Here is a 12,805-nt window from a genome sequence, read left to right on the forward strand (position 1 = left end):
CTCATTAAATATTTACTGAATTAAAATAAATGCAAGGATATTTGAATGGAAATTAAAATGTAAAAATATAGTTATTATATAAAACTTCATTTATCTTCAGAGAAATGGATAACTGCATATTTCATTTTTAAGGTCACTGTTTTTTCTTTTTAGGATTACTTGTGCCGTAGTTTTACATATTTAGGTCGTGATTGTGATCGACTATTCTTTATAAATATGAAATGCACAGAACACCACTACTTTTCAAAAACCAACAAGTGAAAGACGAAGTGGAAAAAAAATTAAAACAAGAGAATAAAGCAATCTAATTATGCAAAACTTAATATAACTTTCTATTTCAATTTTCAATATTTTCTATGAAGTTCCGTATTATTTCTAGTCTATACCTTAAGTGATTCATTTTTTTTGCGCCTCAAATCTGCTTCCTCACTTCCTTCTTGTCCTTTGGAACTATCCGTTTCTTTCTACAAAATAAGTAGATAAGCATACCACTTAGGACAGAATCACCAAGTTCAGTGAAGAGCTCCATGACAGATAATATGAATACTAAATTTAAAAATGGGAAATCATTCAATGCTGTTAATTTGCTCCCAAAGCTGCAATTGAATTCTTACAACTATCAACCCCATGAATAACTGAACAAAAAGTTAAAAAGAGAATGACATAAGCTGTACTTTAATCCAAGGATACTAGTTATACTGTTTTCTCAGAATTCCTCTGCAAAATGATCTTACCAACTTAAAATCATTTATAAATAAGACTTAAATGTTATTCCCTGAACACTTCATCAGTTCAGTTTTGTTTTTGTTATTGCCAGAGCATTTTTTTTTCTTTTTTTTTTTTTTGGTACTGAGGACTGAACCCAGGGGTGCTTAACCACTGAGCCACATCCCCAGGCCTTTTATTTTATTTAGAAACAGGGTCTTGCTGAGTTGCTAAGTGCCTCTTTAAGATTCTGAGGCTGGCTTTGAACTTGTGATCCTCCTGCCTCAGCCTCCTGAGCTGCTGGGATTACGGGCATGCACCACCACACCTGACTGGCAAAGCATTTTTAATCTTAATCTATTAGAATATCATTCAGTTCCTTTTTATTTATTTCCTTTATGGCAGTGCTAGGATTTGAACCCAGGGCCTCAAGCAAGCTAGGCAAGTGTGCTGCCACTGGGCTAGGTTCCCATCCCTCGATTACTCTTTAAAAATTCTCAAACTACCTTTTCACCACGAAGTCTGGCTTTAATCTGCTGGCGCTCATTGAAATTCTGTAGTCTTATTTGCCTCAGTCTTGCCAAATAAACCTACAAAGAAGAAAAAAACACACAACATATTCACATGACAGAAAAAGTATCAACCTTTATACTGCTAAAAAACGTATAATTCAAGGAAAAGTGTTAATCTGAATATAAGAAATAAAAGTTCTGAAAGCTGGTTAACGGAAATGTAATATTAGCTTTCAAGTGATCAATTTAGAGCAATTTATTTCTGAAAAGAAAGAAATATAATTATAAATTTTTAATTTTTAATTGAAAGAAAAGAAATTGAACTTAGAAGACTGAGTAACAGTTATGAGGCAAAATTATGACAAAGCATGTCAGTCAAATTATAGTAACAGGTCCCTATAAACTTACAAAATCTTTAAACAATTATTAAGAATTTAAACCATGCAAGAAAAGGAGGCAATAAACTCAAAAAATGGCTGTGTGATGGAGGTAGCGAACATGCGGGAAGCATACCTCTTCCTCTTTGTTTCTTCGCTTCCCTCCTCTTGAAGAGCTGGACCTGCCTCCATACATAGCTGCCAGGTTTTGCAGGATTCCCTGTTTATCATTTAATGTACTAAGTTTAAAGAATGACTACGGCTATGTCATCATCTTATCTATGAATAGCCATGTGCCACTTTATTTCTTTTGGGCAAATACTGACCATTTCTAATAACAAACTGTGGCATTTTCCTGTATCAATTTAGCAAATACATTTAGTGAGAAGTGAAGAAAGCAATTAAGTCTCAAATATAATAATTCAAAACAGAGACCAGTTGTTTTACTAGTCATTTAAGTAAAAAGGGTTTTGTAACTGCTTTAGAGGTTAGATAAACCCCAAATCAATTTTTTTTGCTTCTAAAAAGGCCCAATTCATTTCTTCATGTCTGTGAATCAATCTCTCTCACACATGCACAAATATTTGAGCTTACTGCTCTTGAATTCAACAAATGTGTTTGAATATTAAGAAATAAAATTTCTGAAATCTGGTTAATAATGAAATCTAGTTAAGTCAAACTCCTTGCTCTCAGGCATATCTTGTTACTATTACAGAAATGATCATACCTAGGCATAAGCTGACTCACTTTTGGACATATTTACCACTAATGTGGAATTATCTTTGTAGAAATTATTAATATCCTTCAGTAAAACCATCAGATTGTCAAATTGTTTACTCTCTTTTTCTTTAGCATGGAAACATGCTTCAAGATTCTCTCCCCAAATTCTTAGTCTTTTCATTAGCTTGTCGAAAATATACTTTTTAATGTTTACCATCTCCCTTTTCTTGATGGCCATTCTATTTTAACCCGCCTAGAATCTGGTTTCTTATCCATGATTCTGAAAAAATTTAAGATCACCAATGACCTCAGAAGTGATTCAAATAGAGCCTGTTGAGAAATTTTTGCACTTATTTCCACTGAAAAACTGTTTGACTCCACTTAATTTATGTATAATACTTTTCTCCTATAACAATATGTTCACTACAGAAAATTTATAAAATAAGGAAAATGTTAATCACTTATAATTCTAATACTGAGAATATGTAATTTAAGGGTATGATCTTCTAAATTTCCTTTTATTCATACCTATGAATGTAAACATGTTTATTTTTATAAAAACTACGATTTTACTACTACTGTTCTATTTTTCTCAATGTTATATTCTGTGTTTTCCCATATTCAATTAATACTTCTTTTATAAACATCACTCTTAAATGACTCAACACTATTCATAATATTCTACTAAATAAACATTCTGTAATTCAAACTTTTTTAAAGAAAAAGTCTCTTTTCTTTCAGTATTTATAACAATACTCTCTCCTAGGTTGTTCTGATCTTTGCTACTTTTCACAGGTGTGTTTTTCTTCCTTGGTTCCTTGCTAAATGTCACTGTTTTCTTGAGTTTCACTCTGCGGCCCTTCTCTTCTCATCCCCAGACTTTGACATATGTTGCTGATTCCCAGATCTAAATCAATCTCCCACCTAGCCACTCCAGAGGCTCAGGCAGGTCGAGGTCCCTGGGGAACACAGAAGACCCTGTCTCAAAACACCACCACCAAAACAAACCCTCATAGTGTTTTTTCTTTTGAATTATAAACTTGGAGTTTATTAAATTGTCATCTGGACATTCCACTTTTATGTAGCAAAGCTACTCAAACAATTTACAAAACTGACTTTTTAAACCATTTTTTAAAAGTACATTATTGTATTACTAGCTTATGATAAACCACCTAAATCAGCAAGCTGGGAGTTATTTTTGCCTCTCTCAACCATATACAAATGACTGCCAGATTTCTAATCCTATCTCCTAATCGTTTTAATTTATGCCTTTAATTTCTGCCTTAGCTCTGGCTTTCTTCTTTTGACTCCTGAATTTATAAAAAATTTTCCTAACTTAATTTTACTTCTACTCTCCCATCTCCCATCTATTTTTTACAAGGTACTTGAAGTTACCTTTCTAAAATAATTTTTCACCCCAAATCTCTAATAAATCTTTCAATGGTTCCCATTATTTTCAGATTTTAATCCATTCTGTTCAATGGCAGATTCATCTCTGCCTCCACTCAACCATAAATCCCACATTCTAGTCAAAAAGAATACACACATACATACATATACATACATACATACATATAATCTCACTGGTCGTTTTAAAATTATTAACTCTACTCATCTTACAAAACTTAAATCAAATATCCCCCTGGAAAGTTTTGCCAGAGCTTTCTGTAGTGAGTTCAGTTGCCTCTTCTGACTTACCATGCCTATGTTCATGCAGGCCTCTCACGGCAGTGCTCATTAGAGTATATTCTGGTGAAGTTAACAACAGTTAAGAACATGGCCTGCAGACTATGAAGTCTATTAGTTCATGTTTTTGCCAATGCCAACCTTCAGCAAAATAACTTAAACTTGCTAGATCTGGGCACCTACTTCAAGGACAAGACAGAGCAAAAAACATGTATGAGCATGCCCTGCCTTTCTCCTCCTGAGAAAATGCTTTTACTCATCCAGTTTCTTCTCTTTTTCAAGAAGGTCCTGGAATCAGCTTATTAGTTACTTGAGCTTTGGAGATACAGGTGTTTTTGGCTATGGATGTTCAACTCCTTCAGCAATAATACTGGAAAGGTTGTCATTCACTCACTGAACTGCTTTTCTTTCTTTGTCAAGAGCAAATCAGGCATATTTGTATGGATATACACTAAGTTGTTCCACTGATCTACATGCCTATGCCTTCACTACTATTACATTATACTGATTACTATAGCTAGAAGTCAGCCTTAACAGAATTATTCCTTTTTTCTTCATAATTGTTTTTTGTCATTTTAAGGCTAAATTAATTTCATAATAATTTTATTTGGGGAGCACTGGAGATTGAACTCAGTGGCACTTTACCGCTGAGTGCATTCAGCTTTTTGTCTATCATAGGGATTTTTCCATGAGTGCTTCAAAAAATGAGTATTCCTCTATTGCTGGGAGGAATATTCTGCAAGTTAGAGCTTCGTGGTTATTGGTAGGATTTAGCTATTTTACATCCTTGCTGATTTTCTGTCTAGTTCTATCGACTTTTGACAGTAGGGTGTGAAAGTCTCCAACTGTAATTAGGAATTTATTTCTCCTTTCAGCTCTATTCGTTTCTGCTTTATATACTTTGAAGCCTGGGTGTTTGGAGTATACATTTAGGATTGCAGTGACTTTTTAGTGCACTGACTTTTTTATTATGTAATGTCTCTTCATGTTTTCTTCGTATCTTTATGTTGTTCTGTTACTAGCAAATTCTTTTAGTTTTCTTCATTTGAGTATAGTTTTACTTACCCTTTATTCTTAAGGGACACTTAAAATGAAATACAGAATTTGGGATGGACAGTAGTTTTCCTTCAGCACTTGAAATATGTTGTGTCACTTCCTTCTGATCTTCTTGGCTTCAAATGAAAATTTTGCTATCAATTTGGTGTCCTTTCACTCTGGCTACTTTTATATTTTTTCACAGTACTAGGGATTGATCCCAGGGCTTCGTGTAAGCTAGACAAGTGAATCACTGAGCTATATCCCTGCTACCCTTTCTGGTATTTTAAAAGATTAGTTCTCTTCATCTTTTACTTTCAGAAATTTAGTATTACTTTGAGTTTATCTTATTGTGGGGTTTGCCTAGCTCCTTAAATATATAGGTCTCTTTCATCTAGGTTTCCATCTTTCACCAAAAACAAAGTTTTCAGCCATTATTTTTTCAAATATATTTTCCAGTCACAATTACTAATTTCTCTTGGTTTTTCAGTTCCAGTGAAACAAATACTAAATCTTTTGTATTGTTCCATGACATTTTTTTTATTTTATTTTATTGTACACAAATGGAATACGTTGTTTCTCTGTTTGTACATGGCGTAAAGGCATACCATTTGTGTAATCATAAATTTACATAGAGCAGTGTTGTTTGATTCATTCTGTTATTTTTTCCCTTCCCCCCACCCCTCCCACCCCTCTTTTCCCTCTATACAGTGCTTCCTTCCTCCATACTTGCCCCTTCCCTAACCCTAACTCTAACCCTAACACTAACCCATCCCTCCCCCCCATTATGTATCATCATCCATTTATTAGTGATATCATTCGTCCTTTGGCTTTCTGAGATTGGCTTATCTCACTTAGCATGATATTCTCCAATTTCATCCATGTGCCTGCAAATGCCATAATTTTATCATTCTTTATGGCTGAGTAATATTCCATTGTTCCGACACCGGGGCCTGCCCTGAGGAGGAGGAGGAGGAGGAGCGTGGCCACTTGGATTCAGAGTGACTGCACCAGAGCTACAGGCGGTTGCCAGAGGAGAAGCCACGCGGCGAGCTGTTTGGACTCAGAACGACGCTTCTGAACCCCGGGGCCTGCCCTGAGGACGAGGAGGAGGAAGAGGAGCGCGGCCGCTTGGATTTGGGGTGACTACACCAGAGCTACAGGCGGTTGCCAGAGCAGGGGCTGCGTGGCGAGCTGTTTGGACTCAGACCACTTCTGAACCCCGGAGCCTGCCCGGAGGAGTAGGAGGAGGAGGAGGAGGAGCGCGGCGGGTCGTTTGGACTCGCAGTGACTGCATTGGAGCTCCAGGCGGCTGCTCAGAGGAGAAGGCGAGTGGTGAGTTGTTTGGACTTAAAGTGACAGCTCCTGAACACAGGGGGGCTGCCTGGAGGAGAAGCGCGGTGGGGCGTTTGGTCTTGAGTGGCCGCACCAGAGCTCCGGGCGGTTGCCCAGAGGAACAATGCAGCGGGTCATGTGGATTCAGAGCCACTCAGAATGACCGCTCCTGAACACCCGGGGGGTTATCTGGAGAAGGAGGAGGAACGGGGAGGGTCACTTCGACTCAGAGTGACTGATTGCCCAGGGCTACGGGTGGTTGGTGGGAGGAGGAGGCACGAAGTGAGTTTCTTGGACTCCTAGTGACCGCACCGGAATACTGGGCGGCTGTCTGGAGGAAGAGGCCTGTGGCGGGTCTCTGGGACTCAGAGCGATTGTTCGGGACCCCAGGTGGCTGCTCAGAGGAGGGGCCGCATAGCCAGGCGATTAGGTGCAGAGCAGGGTCCCAGGATTTAGGAGGCTTCTGGGTGGAAGAGCCGCACAGAGACAGGCTTAGGGCGGAGTGAAGGTTCCAGACCTGCGGGCAGATTCTCTGAGGAGGGGCAGCCTAAGGAGATTCATCTGCGAAGGGTGAGGCTCCCAGGCCCAGGAGGTAGGGCCGGGCCCCTGGGAACTTTGCAGAGGAAGGCAGCCCAGCCCAGGTGGTAGCTGAAAATTGAGGGGAACCTCTAGGAGGGAACTGACCAGCGAGACCTCCCCACTGGGTGACTCTTCCCTGCTGGGTGAGGTTTCCCCACAAGGACGATAAAACCAGAGACTCAGGCCCAAACAGGCCTGGCCTCAGCCCGCAGCCTAGGTCCCCTTTGGATGACCATTGGTCAACAAGTGGAGGCACCTCTGCCCACTAGCAGGGATTATACCCCACCTGAAGGCCACCACTCCTAGAGAGGCAGCTTCCTTGTGGAGCACCGCATTATCAACTTCCTCCAAGACTTCAGGCTACTGAAGGCTAAGGGGGGATATATATAGAAATCTTCAGGGACATTGTAAGTCAATAGAGGAAATCTGCAATATCTCAGCGGACCACTGATACCTGAACAATATGAGAAAACAAGGAAAGAAAATGCTGCAAACAAATCTAGATGTTACATCAATAAAACCCAATGACAGCATGGCAGAAGAAATGACAGAAATGGAGTTCAGAATGCACATAATTAAAATGATCAGAGAAGCAAACGATGAGATGAAAGAGCAAATGCAAGCATTGAATGATCGCACCAATCGACAGTTAAAAGAGCAAATACAGGAAGCAAAAGATCATTTCAATAAAGAGTTAGAGATATTGAAAAAAAACCAAACAGAAACCCTTGACATGAAGGAAACAATAAACCAAATTAAGAACTCCATAGAAAGCATATCCAATAGGATAAGAACACCTGGAAGACAGAACCTCAGACATTGAAGACAAAATATTTAACCTTGAAAACAAAGTTGAACAAACAGAGAAGATGGTAAGAAATCATGAACAGAATCTACAAGAACTATGGGATATCATGAAAAGGCCAAATTTAAGAATTATTGGGATTGAGGAAGGCTTAGAGAAACAAGCCAAAGGAATGAACAATCTATTCAATGAAATAATATCAGAAAATTTCCCAAATCTGAAGAATGAAATGGAAAATCAAGTTCAAGAGGCTTATAGGACTCCAAATACACAAAATTACAACAGACCCACACCAAGGCACATTATAATGAAAATAACTAACATACAAAATAAAGACAGAATTTTAAAGGCTGTGAGAGAAAAGAACCAAATTACATTCAGGGGGAAACCAATAAGAATATCAGCAGATTTTTCAATCCAGACCCTAAAAGCTAGAAGGGCCTAGAACAACATTTTTCAAGCCCTGAAAGAAAATGGATGCCAACCAAGAATCTTATACCCAGCAAAACTTACCTTCAAATTTGACGATGAAATAAAATCCTTCCATGATAAACAAAAGCTAAAAGAATTTACAAAAAGAAAGCCAGCATTACAGTACATTCTCAGCAAAATATTCCATGAGGAAGAGATGAAAAACAAAGAAGCAAATCAGCAAAGGGAGGAATTATCCTAAAGGAATTGTCAAATAAAGGAGGAAACAAGTTGTGTCAAACAAATAAATAAACAAAATTTTAAAAATGAACCAAATGACTGGGAAACCAAATCATTTCTCTATAATAACCCTGAATGTTAATGGCCTGAATTCATCAATCAAAAGACATAGACTGGCAGATTGGATTAAAAAGAAAGATCCAACAATATGTTGCCTGCAAGAGACTCACCTCATAGAAAAAGATACCCATAGACTAAAGGTGAAAGGATGGGGAAAAACATACCATGCACATGGACTCAGCAAAAAAGCTGGAGTATCCATCCTCATTTCCGATAATGTGGACTTCAAGCCAAAGTTAGTCAGAAGGGATAAAGAAGGTCATTTCATACTGCTTAAGGGAAGCATAAATCAGCAAGATATAACAATCATAAACATCTATGCCCCAAACAGTGGCTCATCCATGTATGTCAAACAAATCCTTCTCAATTTCAGAAACCAAATAGACCATAACACAATAATACTAGGTGATTTTAACACGCCTCTCTCACCACTGGACAGATCTTCCAGACAAAAATTGAACAAAGAAACCATAGATCTCAATAACACAATCAATAATTTAGACTTAACAGACATTTATAGAATATACCACCCAACCAAGAGCGAATACACTTTCTTCTCAGCAGCACATGGATCCTTCTCTAAAATAGACCATATATTATGCCACAAAGCTAATGTTAGAAATACAAGAAGATAGAGACACTAGCATGTATTCTATCAGATCATAATGGATTGATGTTAGAAATAAATGAAAGAGTAAAACACAGAAACTATTCCAACATCTGGAGATTAAACAATATGCTATTATATGATGAATGGATAACAGAAGATAATAGGAAGGAAATTAAAAAATTCTTAGAGGTAAATGAGAAGAAAGAAACATCATATCAAAATCTCTGGGACACTATGATAGCAGTACTTAGAGGGAAATTTATTTCATGGAGCGCATTTAATAAAAGAAGTAAAACTCAACAAATAAACGACCTAACACTACAACTCAAAGCCCTAGAAAAAGAAGAACAGAACAGCACCAAAAGTAGTAGAAGACAGGAAATAGTTAAACTCAGAGCTGAAATCAATGAAATTGAAACAAAAGAAGTAATACAAAAAATTGAGAAAATAAATAGTTGGTTCTTTGAAAAAATAAACAAAATTGATAAACCTTTAGCCACACTAAGAAAGAGAAGACGAGAGAAAACCCAAATCACTAAAATTCGGAATGAACAAGGAAATATCACAACAGACACGATTGAAATACAAAACATAATTAGAAGCTATTTTGAAAATCTATACTCCAACAAAATAGAAAATTTCGAAGACATCAACAGGTTTCTAGAGACATGTGAATTGCCTAAACTGAACGAGGAGGACATAAACAATTTAAATAGACCAATTTCAAGTACTGAAATAGAAGAAGTCATCAAAAGCCTACCAACAAAGAAAAGTCCGGGACCAGATGGGTTCTCAGCCGAGTTCTACAAAACCTTTAAGGAAGAGCTCATTCCAATACTTCTCAAAGTATTCCATAAAATAGAAGAGGAGGGAACCCTCCCAAACTCATTCTATGAAGCCAATATCACACTGATACCTAAACCAGACAAAGACTCATCAAGGAAAGAAAATTTCAGACCAATATCCTTAATGAACATTGACGCAAAAATTCTCAACAAAATTTTAGCAAATCGCATACAAAAACATATTAAAAAGATAGTGCACCATGATCAAGTGGGTTTCATCCCAGGCATGCAAGGTTGGTTCAACATCAGGAAATCAATAAACGTAATTCACCACATTAATAGACTTAAAGTCAAGAATCACATGATTATTTCAATAGATGCAGAAAAAGCATTTGATAAAATACAGCACCCCTTCATGCTCAAAACACTAGAAAAAATAGGGATAGTGGGAACATTCCTTAACATTGTAAAGGCCATTTATGCTAAGCCCATGGCTAATATCATTCTAAATGGTGAAAAACTGAAAGCATTCCCCCTAAAAACTGGAACAAGGCAGGGATGCCCTCTTTCACCACTTCTATTCAACATCGTTCTTGAGACTCTGGCCAGAGCAATTAGACAAACCAAAGAAATTAAAGGGATACGAATTGGAAAAGAAGAACTCAAACTATCCCTGTTCGCTGATGACATGATTATATATTTAGAGGAACCTGGAAATTCCACCAGAAAACTCTTAGAACTCACAAGTGAATTCAGTAAAGTAGCAGGTTACAAGATCAATGCCCATAAATCCAACGCATTTTTATACATAAGTGATGAATCTTCAGAAAGAGAAATTAGGAAAACTACCCCATTCAAAATAGCCTCGAAAAAAATAAAATACTTGGGAATCAATCTCACAAAAGAGGTGAAAGACCTCTACAATGAGAACTATACAACACTAAAGAAAGAAATTAAAGAACACCTTAGAAGATGGAAAGATCTTCCATGTTCTTGGATAGGCAGAATTAATATTGTCAAAATGGCCATACTACCTAAAGTGCTATACAAATTCAATGCAATTCCAATTAAAATCCCAATGACGTACCTTACAGAAATAGAGCAAGCAATTATGAAATTCATCTGGAAGAATAAGAAACCCAGAATAGCTAAAGCAATCCTTAGCAGGAAGAGTGAAACAGGGGGTATTGCAATACCAGATCTTCAATTCTACTACAAAGCAATAGTAACAAAAACGGCATGGTATTGGTACCAAAATAGAAAGGTAGATCAATGGTACAGAATAGAGGACACGGACACAAACCCAAATAAATACAATTTTCTCATACTAGACAAAGGGGCCAAAAATATGCAATGGAGAAAAGATAGCCTCTTCAACAAATGGTGCTGGGAGAATTGGAAATCCATATGCAACAGAATGAAACTAAACCCATATCTCTCACCATGCACGAAACTAAACTCAAAATGGATTAAGGACCTCGGAATCAGACCAGAGACCCGGCAGATTATAGAAGAAAAAGTAGGTCCAAATCTTCACCTTGTTGGTCTAGGATCAGACTTCCTTAACAGGACTCCCATAGCACAAGAAATAAAAGCTAGAATCAACCACTGGGATAGATTCAAACTAAAAAGCTTTCTCTCAGCAAAGGAAACTATCAGCAATGCGAAGAAAGAGCCTACAGAGTGGGAGAATATCTTTGCCAATCATACTTCAGATAGAGCACTAATCTCCAGAATCTATAAAGAACTCAAAAACCTCTACTCCAAGAATTCAAATAATCCAGTCGACAAATGGGCTAAGGAAATGAATATAGACACTTCACAGAAGAAGATCTACAAGCAATCAACAAACATATGGAAAAATGCTCAACATCTCTAGTAATAAGAGAAATGCAAATCAAAACCACCCTAAGATTCCATCTCACCCCAATTAGAATGGCGATTATCAAGAATACGAGCAACAACAGGTGTTGGCGAGGATGTGGGGAGAAAGGTACACTCATACATTGCTGGTGGGGCTGCAAATTAGTGCAGCCACTCTGGAAAGCAGTGTGGCGATTCCTTAGAAAACTTGGAATGGACCCTCCATTTGACCCAGCTATCCCACTCCTTGGCCTATACCCAAAGGACTTGAAATCAGCATACTGCAGAGATACAGCCACATCAATGTTCATAGCTGCTCAATTCACAATAGCCAGACTGTGGAACCAACCTAGATGCCCTTCAATTGATGAGTGGATAAAGAAACTGTGGTATATATATATACAATGGAATATTACTCAGCCATAAAGAATGATAAAATTATGGCATTTGCAGGCACATGGATGAAATTGGAGAATATCATGCTAAGTGAGATAAGCCAATCTCAAAAAGCCAAAGGACGAATGATATCGCTAATAAGTGGAGGATGACACATAATGGGGGGGAGGGAAGGGTTAGTGTTAGGGTTAGAGTTAGGGTTAGGGAGGGGGGCAAGTATGGAGGAAGGAACTACTGTATAGAGGGTAAAGAGGGGTGGGAGGGGTGGGGGGAAGGGAAAAAATAACAGAATGAATCAAACAACATTACTCTATGTAAATTTATGATTACACAAATGGTATGCCTTTACACCGTGTACAAACAGAGAAACAACATGTATCCCATTTGCTTACAATAAAAAAAAAATATTCCATTGTTCCATAACTTCTTGAGACTATGATTTTTTTCAATTATTTTTCCCTTTGTTGTCCAGATGAAATAAATTTAATCAATCTGTCTTCAAGTTCACTGATTCTGTCTTCTGTCATTTCCACTATACTACTGTCTTGTGAATTTAAAATTTTGGTTATTCTACTTTTCAGTTCTATAATTCCCAGTTGGTTCTTCTTTAAACTTCTACTTCTTTG

The 12,805-nt window shown here is 37.5% G+C and overlaps 1 protein-coding gene across 1 annotated transcript in view; it reads right to left on the bottom strand.

Annotated features, from left to right (window-relative positions):
- NEK1 (NIMA related kinase 1) overlaps nt 1-12,805 on the bottom strand; it is a 240,752-nt gene that overhangs the window by 106,288 nt on the left and 121,659 nt on the right. The window contains 3 exon segments of the mRNA XM_079142970.1: nt 387-464; nt 1,212-1,295; nt 1,731-1,814. Coding sequence (XP_078999096.1) covers nt 387-464; nt 1,212-1,295; nt 1,731-1,814 — 246 coding nt within the window.

Source organism: Sciurus vulgaris (assembly GCF_902686455.1).
Source record: "Sciurus vulgaris genome assembly, chromosome: 5".
In the NCBI taxonomy this organism is placed as follows: Eukaryota; Metazoa; Chordata; class Mammalia; order Rodentia; family Sciuridae; genus Sciurus; species Sciurus vulgaris.